Source organism: Marmota monax, unplaced genomic scaffold (assembly GCF_021218885.2).
Source record: "Marmota monax isolate L192 unplaced genomic scaffold, Marmota_monax_Labrador192_F-V1.1 WCK01_AAM20220418_F8-fsc00108, whole genome shotgun sequence".
NCBI classification, from domain to species: Eukaryota; Metazoa; Chordata; class Mammalia; order Rodentia; family Sciuridae; genus Marmota; species Marmota monax.
The window spans coordinates 1,371,024-1,392,329 of record NW_026694593.1 but is presented as its reverse complement, the minus strand read 5'-3'; the positions used below and the strand labels follow the sequence as shown (position 1 = coordinate 1,392,329).

General features: G+C 37.4%; 1 protein-coding gene across 10 annotated transcripts in view; it reads right to left on the bottom strand.

Moving 5' to 3' along the window:
- Nucleotides 1–21,306, bottom strand: part of Gon4l (gon-4 like) — an 84,827-nt gene that overhangs the window by 41,613 nt on the left and 21,908 nt on the right. For 8 of the 10 annotated variants that reach the window (XM_046422013.2, XM_046422011.2, XM_046422009.2 and 5 more), the window contains 9 exons: nt 20,498–20,691; nt 19,731–19,805; nt 19,315–19,365; nt 16,870–16,920; nt 15,905–16,000; nt 14,043–14,162; nt 13,366–13,536; nt 11,748–11,940; nt 1,436–1,537 (listed from right to left, as the gene is read on the bottom strand). In XM_046422013.2, the coding sequence (XP_046277969.1) occupies nt 1,436–1,537; nt 11,748–11,940; nt 13,366–13,536; nt 14,043–14,162; nt 15,905–16,000; nt 16,870–16,920; nt 19,315–19,365; nt 19,731–19,805; nt 20,498–20,691 (1,053 nt within the window). The remainder of the gene's footprint in view (nt 1–1,435; nt 1,538–11,747; nt 11,941–13,365; nt 13,537–14,042; nt 14,163–15,904; nt 16,001–16,869; nt 16,921–19,314; nt 19,366–19,730; nt 19,806–20,497; nt 20,692–21,306) is intronic. The other 2 variants (XM_046422015.2, XM_046422018.2) reach the window with 1 other exon arrangement.

Sequence of the window (21,306 nt, the reverse complement as noted above, 5' to 3'; positions counted from 1 at the left end):
CAAGTGCTCCACCACTGAGCCACAACCACAACTCTCCCCAGCCCTTTTTATTTTGAGACATGGTCTCACTCAATTGGCCAGGCTCAAACTTGCAATCCTTTTGCCTCAGGCTCCAGAGTTGCTGGGAATACAGTTGTGTGCCACTAAGTCCTACTCCTCTAAATTTAATTGTTACAATAGATAATTTGGATAATTTATCAAAATAAATAGAAGATCTTCATAAAGGAGATGGTATTCTAATCTCAAAAGCAATAAAATAGAAAGTCTAAAGTACTGTAGGAAATATACTGCATTATTTAGACACACAGTAAATATTTTTGGAGGCCTAAAAAAAATCTCTGTACAACTTGGTCAAAAGGTAAGACCTTGCTTTCTCCACATTGTACATATTACTCCAGCACAGGGTCATGTAGACCCTTTGTAAAAAACAATGGGTTTTTTTTTTTTTTTTTTGGATACAGGGTCTCACTATGTTGCCCAGACTTGACTCCAACTCCTAAACTCAAGTGATCTTCCACCTCAGCCTTCCAAGTAAAAATAAATGATTTCTGAAATATAAATTTTCCATGACTGGAACACTAGCCAATGATACCATTTTTTAAATAAATTACTCAAAGTTATCAAGATTATTTTATATACTACAGTCTTGCAGCAGGTTGTGGCAAAAGTGATCTGCCATGGAATTTATCTGGGCCTATGTCCTCAGACTAGTTTAATATATTAATTTTACCCATCAAATACATTAAACTAGTATTAAATCAAATACCAGTTTAATCTTTCTAAAATCCAACTCAGTTTCTATTGATTTTCTACTTAAAACTTCCCCATAATCTGAACACTACTTATGTTTAGTACCACCTCTCACACAACTCCACCTAATTAGATATTTTCTAAACACATTTTTTTGATGCTTTATAATTTTGTGGTTTGCAGATGCTCTTGTGTTTGCATTATCCCTCTTTGTTCCCAATCATCAAAAATCTCTCATACCTTCTTGAAAGCTTGGCTAAAACATCTCATCTTATGAATCCTTTCCTAAGCCTCCTACCCTATTCCATACCATACTCTAGGAGATGACAATCTCTTTAGGTGACCAAGTGTACTTTACACTAAACCTGTTTGGCACCTATCATGTTATACTGAAATTCTTTCCCTTGACTAGTCTCTCACAGGGCAGGGACTGCTCGAATTTTTCTTGGTATCCCAACTACAATCTTTGCCAAATAATAAGAACTCAACACATCACTATGGGATATAAAAATAAAGTACTGCATTCTGAACATATACCTAAATTTAAAGAATTACAGAAATAAGCAGTAGAGGAAACTTAAATGTCTTAACTTAAACATGCTGCAAATTTCACCAACAAAAATCTACAAAATAAACAAAGGTAGATGCAGAACAGACAAAACTAGGATTTGATAAACATACTCACTGGTAATTCTCACTGCCCGGTCAGTACGGAAATCCTCTGTATCTGGTTCATCAAGATCTTCTAGAAAATTATATTCTGGATCGTCATCATCATCGGCTTCATCTAGGGGGGAAAAATGTTTTATACATTTATTCCCAAGTTCTGAACTCATTACCAATAAAATCTTAGTATTTTCGCTTTTTAAATTTTTTATTCTCTTTAGTTTCACATGACAGTAGAATATATTTTAACATTATACATACATGGAGTATAACTTCCCATTCTTTTTTTTTTTTTTAAAGAGAGAGTGAGAGACAGAGAGTAAAGAGAGAATTTTTTAATATTTATTTTTTAGTTATTGGCGGGCACAACATCTTTCTTTGTAGGTGGTGCTGAGGATCGAACCCGGGCTGCACGCATGCCAGGCGAGCGCGCTACCGCTTGAGCCACATCCCCAGCCCTAACTTCCCGTTCTTGCGGTTGTACATGATTTGGAGTCACACTGGTCATGTATTCATACATGAAAACAGGAAAGTAATGTCCAACTCATTCTACTATCTAAAATCTTAGTATTTTCAACACCTTAAGAATCTGTTCCAATAAATAATGTACATTTTTTAACTTTTTAAAGAACTGGTTTTCTCCTCAGTGCCTCTGCACAGATCATTTCCCACAGCTGTCATCTCACCTACTTTCTCCAATAAACCAGGTTCTGCCCCTCCTTTCAAAATAAACTTAAGGCTATCAATATGCAGCAGAAGACAGAAAGCTGCTAATCTCTCTTTGAGTAGTACATCCCATGAAAATGAGACACAGAAAGATAGACCACCCACAGGCAGTTAGGGAAAGGGTCTCAGAGAAGGAGGAAGACATGATTAGAAAATCAAGCTTCAGACCCCACCTAGTCCTAACCACAGGATATTTCCTTAACTACCCCTAGCAATGACTTACCTAGAGAACACTCACCCCCACTGTTATGCTAATAAAGGCTCAGACACTACTCTCTCCAGGGGCTGGAGTTAGAGCTCAGCAGTAGAGCACTTGCCTCTTACTGTGAGGCACTGGGTTTGATTCCCAGCACCATGCATAAATAAATACATAAAAATGGGTCCATCAACAACTGATATAAAAAAAAAGAAGAAAGAAAGAAAGAAAGAAAAGAAACTGCTCTCTTCAGATTAGCTGAAGTCAAAATAGAATTGATTGGTCCCTTTCTGAATCCTATATTTACATGTCATCCCACCAATCACCTACAGAGACAGATCAAGCCCATAAAACCCCCTAGACAGAAGACAGGCCCCTGAGACTGTACCTTCCCTCAGAATCACTCCTGTATTCTGGGAGCCTTTTCTGCTTTAAATAATCTTGCTTTTCTACCCTTCACTTGTACATTTGTCTATGGATCTCATTCTTTGAATTTGCCAAAGAACTCACCTGACATCACACTCTGTTTTTCAAAATTAGTACTTTTTAGCTGGATGCAGTGGCATATGCCTGTAATCTCAGGAGGCTGAGGCAGGAGGTCCTAGGTTTGAGGCTACCCTCCTCAACTAAGTGAGATTCTGTCTCAAAATTAAAATTTTAAAATATAAATAAATTACTAAAAAGGGCTGGAGATACAGCTCAGTGGTAGAATACTTGCCTGCCATGTGTGAGGCTTTGTGTTCAATCCATAGTACCATCAAAAAAAAAAAAAAAAAAAAAACTTTTTGTAAAAGCTATTTGTACACTATTGATAATAATAATAATAATAAAAAGGAATGGCATAAATTACATAGCCACTCCCAACAATTAGGGAGTGGCTATATAATTATAATATCTTGGTGTGATAAAATAAAAAATGTGAACATACAGCATTCTATAAATGCTTAATACATGCATGACAGTAGAGCATAATTTCTGCATACATAATAACAATAAGTATGAAAGTTATATATCTGCAATGATAAGAATCATAAATAAATAAAAATGTACAAAAATAATAAATGTTATGCTAGGGTAGTAGAAATACTGGAAATACAGGTGTTTTTCTAATTTTCTTTTATTCATTGATTGGTTTTTTTTGCAGTACTGGGGACTAAAGTCAGAGGCAGTCTACCACTTAGCCACATCTCTAGGTCTGCATTCATTTATTTATTTTTAAATTTTGAGACAGGGTCTCACTAAGCTGCTCAGGGAGGCATCAAATTTGTCATCCTCCTACTTCAGCCTCCCAAGTCACTAGGATTACTGTGCTACTGTGCCTAATGTTTTTCTTTTTTTTCTTTTCTTTTTTGTGCACACTAGGCAAGCTCTCTATTGCTGAGCTACATTCCCAGCCCCCATGATTTTCTTTAATGTTAACATTATGACATCTTTTCAATTTTTTTTTTTTTTTTAAACTGGCATCTCACTATGTTCTTCAAACTCTTAATTCCTATGCTCAAGTGATTCTCCTTCCTTAGTCTCTCAAACAGCCAGGACTACAGCTGGGCACCACTATGCCCAGTTTCTTTTCAATTCCTTAATAAAAACTGTAGAGTCATTACATTATATTTTTTCACTCCTGGAAATTGAACCCAGGGGCTGGCACATGCTTAGGTAAGTACTCCACCACAAGCTACATCCCCAGACCTAGATTACAGAATTTGAGGTGATATTTTCCCAGACAACTTTAGATCAGTATTTTCTAAGAAAACTTTCTGCAATCATGGAAATGGTCTACATATGTACTGTGCAATACGATAGCCACTAGCCACATGTGATTGCTGACAACTTGAAATGTGGCTAGTGAAACTAAGAAAATTAATTTAAGAGAAAGAAATAAACTACCAAAAAGAAAAGAATTAAATTCATAACAACTATGTATCCATTAAACAGGAGAAAAAATTTCTAGGTATTATGATGAAAAAAATCTAAATTATATCATTAAGTAAAAAGAACAATCTGCAGATCAATAGGTATAATAAGATTCTTTGTATGAAAAACTTTCTCACTTAAGATTCTTTGTGTGAAAAACTTTCTCACTTAAGAGAAATATATGCTTAAGTGAACACAAAGAATATCAAAAAGCACATGAAATTAAAAAAGACTGAAAAATAAAATGCTTTTTCACTTTCTACCCTTTCACAGTATTTTGTAATATGAAATGAGCCTCTTTCGTTAAAAATAAATAAGCACTTTTTTTCTTTAAATATTTTTTAGTTGTAGTTGGACACAATATCTTTATTTCACTTTTTTATTTTTATGTAGTGCTGAGGATCGAACCCAGGGTCTCACATGTGCAAGGTGAGTGCTCTACCACTGAGCCACAACCCCAGCCCCCACACTTTTTTTCTTTTCTATAGTTTCTAATATGTTGGCCATGCTAGCCTTCAACTCTTGGGAATCCTTCCACCTCAGTTTCCCCATTCAAAAGTCCACAGATGCTACCACTATGCCTGGCTTACATATACTTTTTTCTTGTATTCTTTTTCTAGAAACAAGGTCTTGCTATGTTACCCTGGCTGGCCTTGAACTTGCAATCTTCCTGCAAGCCTCAGCAGCCCAAGAAAAATGGCATCAGAGGTGTGTGCCAGCCATTGCACCCAGCTTTGTATATACATTTTAATTCATTATCAATGGAAAATTTATGCTAATTTACCCAAATCTACTTTGATAATTCTTTTATTTAAATATTTATTTATTTTTTAGTTGTAGTTGGACACAATACCTTTATTTATTTATTTTTATGCTTGCTGAGGATCAAACCCAGGGCCTCACATGTGCTAGGCAAGTGCTATACTGCTGAGCCCACAAACCCAGCCCCTACTTTGATAATTCTTGACTCAATATTTGTACTCAATTTGCTGGGCGTGGTGGTGTACACCTATAATCCCAGTGGCCTTGAGGCTGAGGCAGAAGGATCCTCAGTTCAAAGCTAGCCTCAGCAAAAGCAAGGCACTAAGAAACTCAGTGAGACCCTGTCTTTAAATAAAATACTGGGGATGCGGCTCAGTGGCCGAGTGCCTCTGAATTTAATCCTTAGTACCCTCCAAAAAACATGAGCAAATAAATTGTACTCAATTAATAATATGTTAATTTGCATTGTTAATTCATAGCTATTTAAATATCAAGTTTTTTCCCATCTATTTCTGGGTTTATCTTGCCATTACAAATTCTTTGGTTCCTAGGAAATGAAATCCTATCTTCCTAATCTCCACAATACATTTGATGTAGATCTCTTTACAGCAAGATCTTTACCAACACTGTTGAATAATCAAAGTTCTCGGGAAAGCCTATCACATATGGGTAGTGTGTACAGGTTTGGACCCCATCTGTTTGGGTGCAAGAAGTGCAACAGATGGCTTCTGCCCACACCACGCAAATGGGTCAGTCAATATTTTTCTCCAAGAACTTATTTGGCAAACATGCTGAAAAATCATTTAATAGGATTTCTTCTGAGTTCTGCTTAGCTCTTGATACTGTGGTGGTAGAATGTGCTCATTGATTAATAATGTCAACATTTACCCAGATAACCTTAAGTTGGTATGCTCCTCTAGTGATGTTTCTTAATTATTTTCTGCAAGTAAGATTCTGACTTTTGCCAGGTATGGTGGCACATGCCTGTAATACCAGCAATGTGGGAATCTGAGGCAGGGGGATTTCAAGTTCAAAACCAGCCTCAGCAACTCAATGAGGCCCTAAGCAACTTTCGAGAACCTGTCTCAAAATAAAAATAAAAAGGGCTGGGAATGTAGATCAGTGGTTAAGTACCACTGAGTTCAATCCATGGTTCCAAAAAGAAAAGACTGACTTTTAATAACATGTAGATCAAATGGTACTAGGAATATGTGAAAATAACCAAAAATGCTATAAAAAGTATATAGGCCTATGGCATAAGTTTGGTACTAGGATACCATATCAAGCATCATTTCCTGTTTACCAGCCCTGAGTAAATTCAGCTGGTAGACTTAGGGGCCAAACACTCTAATCATTGGCTGTGTGTGTGTGTGTGTGTTTTGTTGTTGTTCTAACAACTGAACCCAGGGATGCTTTACCACTAAACTATATCCTCAGCCCTTTTTTATTTTGATACAGGGTCTTGCTAAGTTACTGAGCTGGCCTGGAATTTGTGATCCTATTGCTTCAGCCTCCCAAGAAGCTGGAATTACAGGTGTGCACCACCATGCCAGGCCTCTCTCCATTACTCTTTTTTTATTGTTCTTTTTTTTTTTCCAGATGTCAACGGACTTTTATTTTATTTATTTATATATGGTGCTGAGAATCAAACCCAGTGCTTCGCATATGCTAGACAAGTGCTCTACCACTGAGCTACAACCACAGTCCTGTCCATTTCTTTTTACATAGATTTGGAAGCTTGGTGTAAAAGAACCTCAGAGAGGGCTGTTAGAAAAAATAAATTCAAAAAATGAACTTCAAGGGCTGGGGTTGTGGCTCAGTGATAGAGCATTTGCCTCACACACATGAGGCCCTGGGTTCGATCCTCAGCACCATATAAAAATAAGTAAATAAAGGTATTATGTCCATCTACAATAAAAATATTTTTTAAAAAAATGAACTTTAAGAAATATGTAGAACCAAAAACAAAATATCATAAAAATTTTTAAGTCTGTATAGGGAGGGAAAAACTGCATAGTTCTCATCAGATTCTCAAAGGAGAATTCCTTTGAAAGGAATAAATACTAAAAAATTCAGAAGCTTAGTATTATGGTTTGGATGTGAAGTATCCCCCGGAGGCTCATATGTGAAACAATGCGAGAAGGTTCAGAGGAGATAGGATTGAGTTGTAAGAGTATTAAACCAATCAGTGAATCCTGACAGGGATTAACAGAGTGGTAATTAAAGGCTGGTAGGGTGTGCCTAGAGGAGGTGGGAATTGGGGGTGTGGCTCTGGGGTATATATTTTATTTCTGGGAGTGGAGTCTCTCTCTTCCCCTCCTGGTTCACCATGTGAGCTGCCTCCCTCTGCCACACTCTTCCACCATGATGTTCTGCCTTACCTCAAGCCCCAAGGAATGGAGCCAGCCTTCTATGGACTAAGACCTCTGAAACTATGAGCTTTTAAATAAACTTTTCCTTCCCTAAATTGTTCTGATTGGGTCCTTTTAGTCTAAAACATTTAGACTTCTATCAGAAAGACTAAAGGGCTGGATGCAGTAGCGCTGGCCTGTAATCCCAGCAGCTCAGGAGGCTGACACAGAAGAATGATGAGTTCAAACCCAGCCTCAGCAACAGTGAGGCACTAAGCAACTCAGTGAGACTCTGTCTCTAAATAAAATACAAAATAGGGCTGGGGACATGGCTCAGTGGTCAAGTACCCTTGAGCTCAATCCCTGATAACAAAAAAAAAAGAAAGAAAGACTAGTAGGAGTGTTGAAGATGTATCTAAGTGGTAGAGAACTTGCCTAGCATGTACAAAGTCCTGAGTTCAATCCCCAGTACCACAAAAACAAAAAGAAAAAAAGGCTAGCGGGATAAAAAATAAGTCACTGATTATTGAAGAACTGATTCTCCAGTTTATTTGATCAATTTCAAACTTCGTATTTTCCTTTGTATACAATTTTATGCATTTTGTAACCTATTAGTGTCCCTGGAATAGAGGAAAAATAGAAAAAAAGAAAACAGCTAAGATTCAAAACAATCTGTTTCTTGTCATCTATCTTTTCTAACTGAATGAGAAAAGTCCTAAATTTAAATTTAGGTCTAGAATTCTATTCTTCCTCTTCCCATATTAATGTAGAAAACTAAAACTAACCAACTACGTATCTGAAAACTCTTACAGATGCATCTCAAACTATTATCAGGGGTCCCTCTGGGGAAAGACAGTGTCATCCTGGGGAAGAGCGTTAGCACTTTTTTTAATATTTGATTTCTTTATAACAAGCTTATATTACTCGTATACTTTTACTAGAAAAAAAAAAGAACTCTGGGAAGGATATATCCAACAGAATCCACTATGCGTATTTATCTGCCACCTCTCTATCCTTCTTTCCTATCATGGTTTTCAAAAATATTTCAAAGGTCCAGTTCAATTACCTACCTCTTTTATGTAGCTATAGTTTGTGGGGAGCCACACTGAGTTACCACACCTTCCAGTCCTCATGCACCACAGGGATCTGAAAGATCACTGTAGTCTGGTGTGGTAGTGCCATGACTCCTGACTCGGTCTTTTCCCCTGCTGGATAGCAAGGCCAGTTTCACGAGTAGGCATACCCCTGGGGTTGAGCTACACTCACCTACTCTTTTGTAATCCTACCCCTTTGCTGTGTTTGGGATAGAATGTTCCATGAAAACTCCCTTTTTGTGTCCCTTTCTCTTGCTCTGCCTTTGGGTGTGCCTTCCTAGATGTCAGTCAATCTGCTGACAGCAGACATCACCAAGCTAGGCTCAACCCCCTGAAACCTGACCCCTTGCCTCATGGCTTCCCCTCAGTAAAAGGGTTCAGCATGTGCTCTCAATCTCTGTCTTTCTGTGGACCCCTAAGGTCAGAGGAGCAGTCACAGGACCCAAAGAAAAAGGTATCTGTCTCTTGTATGATTACTTCCTACAGCCCAGTTCATCTGGGGTGACCCTGAGTGTTTTAGTCATGGAATTGGACAATAGTTGATCATCCTAAACATGAATTATCTTCCCCTCTTCTAAAACCTTATAACAAGCCCGGTACAATGGCCCGCACTGGTAGTTCCAACTATCAGAGAGGCTGAGGCAGGAGGATCACATGAGCCCAGGAGGTTAAAGCCAGCCTGGGTGACATAGCAAAACCTCATCTCTTTAAACAAAACAAATAAAAAAATTAAATTAAATGTATTTAAACAAACAAAAAAATTAAATTAAAATAAATGTATCATGAACTAACAACAGACCAGATGTCCTTTCTTTTTTTTTTTTTAATAATTTTTTTTTTAAGTTGTAGATGGTCCCAATACCTTTACCTTTATTTTATTTTTTTAACATGGTGCTAAGGATTGAACCCAGTGCTTCACACATGCTAGGCAAGTACTCTACCGTTGAGCTACAACCTCAGCTCCAGATGTCCTTTCATTTTCAATATATGAGCCTTTATCCCTGAAGGATCCAAGTACAATGCCTATATAAGAAAAGTATTTATTAAATTTTGCCAAATGATATGCAATATGATTTTTTAAAAAAATTTTTTTTTAGTTGCTTGAGACAATACAATGATCTTGACATATCATACATTTGATTCAATGGGGTATGAATTCTCATTTTTTCATGTGTACAGATTGCAAGATCACATTGGTACAATATGATTAATAGTATCAGAAGGTACATTCAAGTGCTGGGGTTATACCTCAGTAATACAGTGCTTGCCTAGCATGTATGAGGCACTAGGTTGGATCCTCAGTACCATATAAAATAAATAAATAAATAAATAAAATTAAGGTATTGTGTCCATCTATAAGTAAAAAATGAAAAAAAAAAAAAAAAAGAAGAAGAAGAAGGTATGTTCAAACACTTAAGAGGATAATTGAATAAGTCACTTGCCCTGACATTCCTGGCCTCACCTATCTACCCATTTACAGTCTATTTCCATCCAAACTTTTATTTCATCAATATTCCTTCCCCACTTCTGGTAACACTCTTCTTTTGGGTAACAGCATACTCCAACCACATTGCTCTATGAGGTTCTGTCAACCAAGGACTCCATGCCAAAACAGTCTCCCTATGGGTACCACACACCACCAACAGACCGGGCATGTGATCAAACCAAGCCATTCTGAGTTGTTCCCCAGATTTTTCAAATTGGCGTTTATAGTGCTGACAAAGTATAAAGTAGTCATTGCGGGGGGAAAAAAAAATTGAAAACTGAACTATGTGATAAAAAGAAATACAGAGGGGGCTGGGATGGTGGCTCAGCGGTAGAGCGCTCGCTAGCATGGGCGGGACCCGGGTTCGATCCTCAGCATCACATAAAAAAATAAAGGCATTGTGTTGTGTCCATCTACACCTAACAATAAATATTTTAAAAAAAAAGAAAAGAAAGAAAGAAATACAGAGGGAAGGAGAATCCTAACAGTTCCACTGTGGGTTTTCCTGTCTTTCCCAAAGCTTGGTCTTATTTAATCTCAACAAGATAGAGGTAGAATTCTTTTACTTGCATTATAAAGACCCTTAACTAACACAATGTTCTTGTAGTGAGCCAATGAATCCTCATGAAATAATATAGAAAATTATGTGTGTGTTTATGTTTCAGAAGAGGATCCATAATATTCAAAAGATTGCTAAAAAGGAAACCAATAGACTAGAAAAAAGGGATCCAAGAGAGGGAGAAGGAGAGAGAAAGGAAAGGGAAGTGCATCAATTTAAAAAGATGACCTTAAAAAGATGCCCCCCAAAAAATTCTTAACCAAGACAGAGAGAGAGAGAGAGAGACAGAGACAAACAGAAAACAGAGAAAGAGAGAAATTACTGATTTAAAGTAAATAACTTACATAAAAATTAAACGAACTCAAAACACACCTATGATATGACAATATGTATATATACTTGGATTTGGTTCTGTTTTGGTACTGACCCCAGAGGAGGTTTACCACTGAGCTACATCCCCAGACCTCTTTGAGACAGGGTTTTGCCAAATTACCCAGGATAGCCTCAAATTTGCAATGCTCCTGCCTCAGCCTCCCAGGAAGGCTAGGAATAGAGGTGTGTGTCACCTGTGGGTTTTTTACCACAATTCCTGGCTCATTAACTTCCTTACCAGGGCACAGAAACTCTAATCTTCCCCTGCCTTTAGCTGGCCACAGGAAATTTTCTGACCTACCCTATTTGACAGTAGACCATGAGACCCTCCTTGGAGGAATGAATGCTCTACAGAGAGGCCAATCTGAACCATCTCTAGGTTGACAGCATTAGAACTGAATGTGATTAGAGGACATCCAACTGGTATCCACTGCACAGAATTGCTCACTTACTGGTAAAGAGAAATCCCCACACTTCCATACCTTTTGAGGTCCCAGAAGTCCTCTGTGTGATTGTAGTGTGAAAATAAGGGGGAAAGTCTTCTTATTTTTTTCTTTCAACACAATCCCATTCTTTTTTTTTTTTTTTTTTTTCAGTATTGGGGATATCTAGGAGTGCTCCACCACTGAGCTATATTACTAGCCCCTTTTTGTTTTGAGAAAGGGTCTCACTAAATTGCTTAGGGCCTTACTAAGTTGCTGAGGGCAACCTCAAACTTGTCATCCTCCTGCCTCAGCCTCCCAAACTGCTGTGATTATAGTTGTATGTTACCATGCCTGGCTACAATCCCATTCTTTAAGCTTTTGATTAACAAAAATTTTACAACATAGATAGTGGACAGAAATAGATAGTAAATGCAAACATCACTTACCTTCATTCCCCACATCATCATTCATGAGTCCCCCCAACCACATCTTCCAGTCCTCATCATCAGCTGTATTGGGATCATACATATCTGGGGTGATATCTGGAGCTCGGAGCTCTGCCTCTAGTTGCCCCAGGGGAACATCTTTCAGGGGCATCTTAGAACGGGTTCGGAATGCAATGAGACTATCATCCATGGGCTAACCAGTGGAGAAAGAAAAAAGCCACTAAGCAAATACGTTTTCAAATTCTTTGAACTTCATCCATTCCTCATCCTGGCTAAAACCACAAGAACTCTTCCCTAAACAATTTGTTTTTTTTTGCTGTTTATCTGAAAATATTAAGAAAAACGATGTTTTTAACAAACATTTCAAGAACATCTATTGAGATATGTATTTATACACCATAAAATTCATCCTTTTAAAGGGTATAATTGAGTGGATTCAATATATCACAGAATTATACAACCATCACCACTAATTCCAGAATGTTTTCATCATCCCAAAAAGAAATTTCATACCAAAAGTGCTAGGGAGGGATACTGACCAAATTATAATGTTATATTGTATATTATGTGCATGTGTAACAAAAATCCCATCAGTATGTACTAACTATAATGAACCAATAAAAAATGTGGAGAAAAAAAAGAAGTCCTAAACCCATTAACAGTCACCCTTTTTTTCGCTCTTCCTCCCAGCCCCTATTAACCATTGATCTTCTTTCTATCTATATGGATTTTCTTCTACTAGACATTTCACAAAAATGGACTCATACAATGTGTGGCCTGTCTCTGGCTGCTTTCACTTGGCATAACATGTTCAAAGTTCATCCTTGTACCATGTATCAGTACTCTACCACTAAGCCACAACCCCAGCCCTGTAATTTTTTTAAATTATTGGATCCTGACTTGAGTAACTACTGTGGTAATATAATAAGAGAATTAATTTTTAGAAAACACACGAAAAGTTTTTAGGGGTGAAAAAACATCATGGGGGGGGGCGGCTGGGGTTGTGGCTCAGTGGTAGAGCACTTGCCTGGCATGTATGAGGCACTGGGTTCAATTGTCAGCACCACATACAAATAAATAAATTAAATAAAGGTTCATTGATAATATATTTTTAAAAAATCATGGCGGCAACACAGCTCCAAAACAATTTTTTAAATGTATATATATAGAGAGAGAGAGAGACAGAAAAAACAATTGTGATAAAACAATTGTGATTCTCAAGAATCTAGGTGAAGGTTGTTTCTATGATGCACATTTCGTAATGCTGTCACAAAGTTTATTCCCTCCTTAGAAACTGCAACTCAGGGGCTGAGGTTGTGGCTCAGTGGTAGAGAGCTTGCCTAACATGCTTGAGACACTAGGTTCAATCCCAGGCACCCCATACAAATAAATAAAATAAAGTTATTGTGTCCTTCTACAACTAAAAAAAAAAATTTTACAAAAGAAAAAGAAACTGCAACTCAGGCAAGACAGAACAAAACAAAAAGAATATCAAAGATTAACAATTTCATGACTCTTACATATAAGAATTTAATCTCTTTCTCTTCTCCTCTAGACATGAGCAACAACTAAATTACCACATTTCACTTTGTCAGTGATTTGGAGTTAAGACATTTACCTGAAAAGAATCCATGCAGACAGGACTGGAAGCCAGCTCCTCATCTACAGCATGCAACTTCTCCATGAAAGTACTATCCCTGGTCTGTTTTGGTTTGGGAGGGGGCGGGGGCCCCATAGGCACTACCTCAGCACTGATGTGCCTGACGGCTGGTGTGGTGACTTTCTCAGCCTGATTAAAAAGAGGCACCACGTTAAGGAAGGAAGGAAAGAACAAAGAAATGAAGGAAAGGAGAAAAAGAGAAAGAACTAAGAAACAGGAGAAAGAAGCAGGTCTTCCATACCCTATTGACCCTTTTCTTCTTATCTAGACAGAGGTACATGAGAATATGCATTGTCAAGCATATTGATCTAACTAGGTTTTATTCTATTTCCAGTGAAGTCAACACAATGCTACTTAGGTTAGCAAAACATAGGAAATCTAATAAAATGGCTTTAAGGACAATATCAAATAGACAGGAGAAAAGAAACTCTGCTAGTGCATTTTTTTTGCCCCTTAAGAGAACTCTGAAAAGCTCTTTCCCTAATACTAAGTTCTAGTCTTGACTGTTCCTTGAGCTAAGGGACGTGGAAAAATGGTAACAGCACAGAATCCCCAAAAATAAATCATCTACTTAATTGGTTAATTAATCTGCTTATACAGTTACATCTAAGTCTCTTTATTTGATGCTGATTTACCTCTGATAATATGCCACTCTCCTCATCAGTTTCAGTCATCTCAGAAGACTGCCTCAGTTTGCATTTCTTTGCCCCACGTGGAGATGAAGCAGTGCTTTCAACATCACTTTCCAATAAGCTCTACAAGACAAATTCAGTCCACTTTTATATACATATGCCTCTGTCTCAATCTACCGAGTTTGACATCTCAACAGAATAAATAAAAGAAGGAGAAAATAAAAATTGTTTTTGAGAAAATAAAATTTAAATAGCTTAATATCCTAAAGTGGTGAGGAGGCCATGGATCAGATCACTATCCTCATTTGTATTATAAACTCTATAAAAGTATAAGGCAGGGGCTGGGACAGTAGTTCAGTGGCAGAACACTTGCCTAGCATATGTGATGCACTGGGTTCGATCCTTAGAACTACATAAAAATAAACAAATAAGGGTTGGTATTTTTTTTTTTTTTTAAAGAGAGAGGAGAGAGAGAGAGAATTTTTTTTAATATTTATTTCTTAGTTTTCGGCGGATACAACATCTTTGTTTGTATGTGGTGCTGAGGATCGAACCCGGGCCACACGCATGCCAGGCGAGCACGCTACTGCTTGAGCCACATCCCCAGCCCCAAGGGTTGGTATTGTAGCTCAGTGGAAGAGCACCTGCCTCGCAAGTGTGAGGCCCTGGGTTCAGTCCCCAGCACCACATAAACAAATAAAAATAAAGATATTGTGGGCTGGGGCTGTAGCTCAGCAGCAGAGCGCTTTCTAGCATGCGTGAGGCACTGGGTTTGATTCTCAGCACGACATAAAAATAAAATAAAGGCATTCTGCCAATCTATAATCACAAAAAAATAAATAAAAATAAAAATAAAAAAATAAAGATATTGTGTCCATTTAAAACTAAAAAAAAAAATTTTAAATAAAAATAAAAAAATAAAGGCATGCTGTCTATTTACACCTACCAAAAAAAAAATTTTTTTTAAATATAAGGCAGCAGTTTAAAATTCTTTTACAAACAAGTCAAAGAACAAATTAACAAGCCTTAAAAATGAACAAAGTATGCTACAAACAACAGCATACATGATTTTCAAAAGCATAATATTGAACAAAAATAACAAAGCCAGAAACAAAGGAACACATACACTACGGGTCCCAGTTACATAAAATTCATAAATAATAAAAATAGAACTATAGAGAGATGCATACTTAGGTGATATAACTACAAAGAAAGACAAGCAAGTAATTTCCAAATAATGATTATTTTTAGGGGGAGGGAGGTGACAGGGGTTGTGAAGGACATACTGGGGTAGTCCTGACATTGTTAAAATTCTCAACTTTCTTTACATTTTATTCTATATACATTTATGTGTGGGGCTGGGGATGTGGCTCAAGCGGTAGCATGCTCGCCTGGCATGCGTGCGGCCCAGGTTCGATCCTCAGCACCACATGCAAACAAAGATGTGTGTCCGCCAATAACTAAAAAATAAATATTAAAAAAATTCTAGCTCCCTCTCTCACTCTCTCTTTAAAAAAAAAAAATACATTTATGTGTTATGTGTTATGTTTCATAATATGTGCTAAAAAATTGAGGGAGTATGAAGAGCAGAAAAATACCTCACAGCAAAAAACTCATTAGAAAAAAATAACAATGGGCTGGGGATGTGGCTCAAGTGGTAGCGCGCTGGCCTGGCATGCGTGTGGCCCGGGTTCAATCCTCAGTACCACATACAAACAAAGATGTTGTGTCCGCCGATAACTAAAAAATAAATATTAAAAAAAAAAAAATAATAACAATTTTTCAATCCTCTTTATAGATGAGGTAACCGTACTAAGAAAGCAAAGCATACCATGTCATATTAAGCAAAACTTTTTCTCACTAACCTCTTCAGCAGTCTCATCTTCCTCTTCTTCATCTGGCTGGTACTCTTCATCAGAGGAATCATCTTCTTCAAGGTGGATATCCACAAACTGTGGAGGCTACATTAGTACAATTAGAAAGAAATGGAGGGCTGGAATTGTAGCTCAGTGGTATAGTGCTTGCCTAGCACATGTGAGACACTGGGTTCAATCCTCAATAGCACATAAAAATAAATAAATAAAATAAAGGTATTGTGTCTATCTATAAGTAAAAATATTAGAAAGAAAGAAGGACAAGCTGCCTGGGCACAGTGGCACATGCCTGTAATCCAGGCAATCGCGAGTTCAAAGCTAGCTTCAGCAACTCAGTGAGACCCTGTCTCTAAATAAAATACAAAATAGGACTGGGGATGTGGCTCAGTGGTCAAGTGCCCCTGACTTCAATCCCTGGTATCAAAAAAAAAGAAAGAAAGAAAAATGGAGTAGGACTCAAGGGTGGAGTATGTGCTTAACATGCACAAGGTCCTGGATTCAATCCCCAACAGCACAAAAAATGAACTAATAATAAACACAAATTATAAGTATTTGGAAAAGAAGGGGAAGAAGGCTGGGGTTGTTGCTCGGTGGTGGAGCTCTCGCCTAGCACATGCAAGGCCCTGGGTTTGATCCTCAGCACCACATAAAAATAAATAAATAAAATAAAGGTATTGTGTCCAAAATAAATATTAAAAAAAAAGAAGGTGAAGAAAGCAGTGCCGGAAAAACAAATTCTAAGAATATAATGTGCAGCTACAGCAAACAACACAAAGCAGGGGTTAAATGACTCCATGAGATGCAAACCCTACAGCAGTGGAAAGGGAGAAATCAAAGTCAAAATTTAAAGAAAAAAAAAAAAATAGGTTTAAAAACAAATAGAAGAGAAATAATGAGGCTTCAAAACTGAAGTCTTTCTGGAAAACAAGAATGACAAAGACCTCTCCCAAGTTTACCTTAATTTCATTGGCCTTCTTAATTGGTGAAATATTCCATGTTGGAATTACCTACCAAAAAGAATATAAATAATTAATTGAAATGGATTAACTTTCTTTTTTACTTTCTCTTTACCATTACAAAGAGCCATCTACCTAACAAGTAGCTACAGTGATCTAGAGGTGCTGATTATTCTCGGTATCTTCTCAAATGTCTGTGAAAGTTTAACCGGAGAAAAAGAGGGAAGAATCTATTTGTCATTTGCATTTATGCTGTAATCCTAGTAAGATTCACTTTTATCTATAAATGGAGAAAAAAAAATGTATGTCTTGCAGCTCAGGCTCATATGGGGCAAACGATAGGAAAACTATTTAACTACAACACTATACAAAAACTTAAGATATTATAGTTACAGCAGCCATTTGACATCAGTATTTCTTTTAATCAATTACATAAATCTGCCACCAGTATGCCTCTAAAACTCCAACCATAAATAGCTCTTACAGAAAGATTTAAGTGTGAAGTATCATATTATCCACTCTTATTTTCAAACAGTATAAGAAAAAACAATAATTATAAACATAAAGCAAATATGATAAAATGTTAATCTTGGAATCTAAATTGTAATACTCTTTCAACTTTTTGTTTGACATGCTTCACACAGAGTTGGAGGAAAGGCTTTTTTGTTCTTTTAGGTTGGTTGTTTTTTATTTTGTGGTGCTGGGAATTAAACCCAGGGATTTTCTATCACTAAGCCAAATCCCTAGTCCTTTTTATTTTTTATTTTGAGAAGGGTCTGGATAAATTGCTGAGGCTAGCCTTGGGGACTTGTCTTCCTCCTGCAACAGCTTCCCAAGTTGCCAGGATTACAGGCAGGCACCACCATATCCAGCTCTATCTATCCATCTATTTATTTATTTATTTATTTATTTAATCTCTTTATTTATTAATTTAATTTTCTTTTTCTTCTTTTTTTTAAATTGTCAATGAACCTTTATTTATTTATTTATATGGGTGCTGAGAACTGGAACCTAGTGCCTCACACATGCTAGGCAAGTGCTCTACCACTGTGCCACAACCCCAGCCCTTATTTTTATATTTTAAATTTTGAGACAGGATCTAAGTTGCCAAGACTAGCCTCACATTTTCACTACTCCTGCCTCAGCCTCCTGAGTAACTGGGATTATAGGCATTTACTACTGACTGTTACTGAATTTTTTAAAAACTCTTATATACTGCAGATAAGATGCCACTGAGAATACATAATTTCTTGCCATTCAATTGTGACCCAAACAAAATCATCTTATGAACAAAGACAATCAACTACTAGGTTCTGTCTCTAAAGAACCTTAGGTCTTCACATTTCCTCAGTCCTACCATATTCTGACAACTTACGTAGTTCTGTATAACTCGGACCAGTACAGGGTCAGCGGTATGACTATGATTCAGGTCCAGTTCCCTTCCCACGTCATTTTCTTAACCTATTGCCAAACCCATCCAGAAAGCCAGCCAGCATTTAAAAGTGTGTTGGAGTCAGTCTATTAAGCATTAAGACCTGGACTCTTCACCTTTGCTCTCCCACATAAATTAATCTTACGGCCTCAAATCTGTACACTATATTCACGGTCAAAAACATAATCCAAAGTTTGATGTGGATCTCATTGGCTGTTTTTGTTTTTCTAATCAAACACAAAATCATTGTTAATTATACTCTATATGTCATGTAGATTTCACAGAACTTCTGTCTCATCATCGCAACCATATGTTCACTGGTGATTATTTTCTGAAGAATGATGAAATTTCAATTTATACAACAAGGATTATTTAACTAGACAAAAAGTGTGGTATGTCTGCCCCTCCTGCTCAAAAAAAAGTCAACATAGCCTTGGGTTGTATTAAGAAAAACATGGTCTCTAGAACACTGAGGAGATATCTAACTAATGTAGACTGTTAAACCACGTTTGGTTTAGTAGATTCCATTTGGGGCATACTTTTTTTTGGTACTAGGGATTGAACTCAGGGGCATGTTACCATTAAGCTAAATCCCCAGCTCTTTTTACTTTTTATTTTGAGACAGGGTTTCACTGAGTTGTTGAGTGTCTCACTAAGTTGATGAGGCTGGCCTCAACCCTATGCTTAATTTCCTGAGTTGCTGGGATTATAAATGTGCCCTACCACACCTGGACTACAAATAAATCTTTTAAAGGAGCAAACCCAGACCATAATTTTTCCATATTTCTTCCCTATGAATAACCTAGAATTAGATCCTATTTACCAAGCTAAATAAATAACAACAAAATAGGGCTGGGGATGTGGCTCAAGCGATAGCACGCTCGCCTGGCATGTGTGCGGCCTGGGTTCGATCCCCATCACCACATACAAACAAAGATGTTGTGTCCGCCCAAAACTGAAAAATAAATAAATATTAAAAAAAATAATAATAAAATAAAACACAGAACACTTACCACTCCTTTCTCCACCACTTCCTTCAGTTTAGAGCGAGTCATTTTAGGCTCCTAAGGAAAGAGAAACAGGATCAAAAATCAGGGCTTTTGTGTTTGGGTGTTTTTGTTTTTCAGTAGTACAAACTAAACCCAGCAGCACTCTATCACTGAGCTATATCCCCAGCCCTTTTTATTTTTGAGATAGGGTCTTGATAGGTTTCCCAGGATGGCCTCAAATGTGGAATCCTCCTGCCTCAACCTCCCCAGAAACTGGGATTATAGGTGTGCACCACCACCCTGGCCATAAACAGGTTTTGAGATACTAACTTTGCCCCAAGCTATTAAAAGGTTTATAAACTCCCAAGTGACTTCCTACACTTGGCCAGTTTACAGGTAATTCTTCCATGACATTAAAAGACTGATCATCAACTACTTACAAACATTGGCATGTCTTCTGTTTCACTGATGGCTGCTTTCATCATAGCTACCACATGTTCATTTGTGATTACTTCCTGGAGAAAGATGAAATTTCACTTTATGTTCACATAAAGATGTTGTCATCTAGAAAATACTCATCTGTATGTAACTCTGTTAAACCTACATGGAGGATTAATGAAAGCCAGTCTCCAGCTTCAGACTGGGATAAAGCAAGTTGACTTACCACAAAGAAGGCAGAAAAAGTTTTAGATAGAAGCACAGAGTGTGAAACAATGTAGTAGCAAATAAATCAATCATATTAGCTGCTACTAGGAACAGCAATAAAAATTGATTCTAAAGTAACCATATGCTACAGGAAACAGCAAAATCTTTATGAATAGCTGAGTTTGCAACATATCTAAAATACTGTTGATAAGTGTGCTAAGTACGATCAAATGCTAAATGGGTTTCTTTTCAGATGTATCACCCCACATAAGTAAATCCACTATGAACATTCTTATCTTCAAATCTGCTAAACACATTAAGCAAACCAGTGGAAGGAAGCAAAGACAGTTATCTTCACAATTAAGTTCTTCTTTAACATGTGTTCAGATTTCAAATTTGTGCTAAGTGCAGAGAAAGTTATCTTGAGATATAAAATGCTTTGTCACAGGTAACCCACAAAACTGGTAATTAATCTACCAAGAGTCAAGAATTTGCTGAGTCTGTTTATTTGCTTTCCATAAAAGTTTCCACTGCAATGACAGAGCGGCCCAGTCTTACTCACATGAAGAATGTTTCGCACATTGACTGCTGTCAGGTTGTGCTGCTTGGCACCATCCTCTAAGGTACGATCAAGCATGTCATCCAATTTCAGGTCACAGGCCAAGGTCCCTTGTTCTTGACCCTTTCCTTCTCGTTTCCTCTTGGTACCCTTCTTCTTTTTTCTCCTTTTCTCACTTTCTTCATTGTCTTGTTCTTCTGTTAATAAACCAACTTTATCACCATAATCTCCAAAATAGCTGCTCTTAGAACTAAGCCCAAAAAGGCAATAGTAAAAGAAAATCAAGCTAATGGTACTGTAGTAGCAATAATAACTAACATTCACTGAATATTTATGTCAGACACTTTTTTTTTTTTTTGGTACCAGGGATTAAACCCAGAGTGCTTAATCATTGAGAGACATCCCCAGCCCACCCACCATTTTGGGGGGTGGGATACCGGGGATTGAACTCAGGGACACTTGACCACTGAGTCACATCTCCAACCCTATTTTGTATTTTATTTTATTTTGCAATTGTACATGGACAGAATGCCTTTATTTCATTTGTTAATTTTTGTGTGGTGCTAAGGATTGAACCCAGTACATTCTCACACATGTTAGGCAAGCACTTTGCTACTGAGCTACAGCCCTAGCCCCCTATTTTGTATTTTATTTAGAGACAGGGTCTCACTGAGTTGCTTAGTGCCTTGTTTTTGCTGAGGCTGGCTTTGAACTCGTGATCCTCCTACCTCAACCTCCAGAGCCACTGGGATTACAGGCATGCGCCACCTCACCCAGCTGTCAAATACTCTTGTACATACTTTATAGATCTT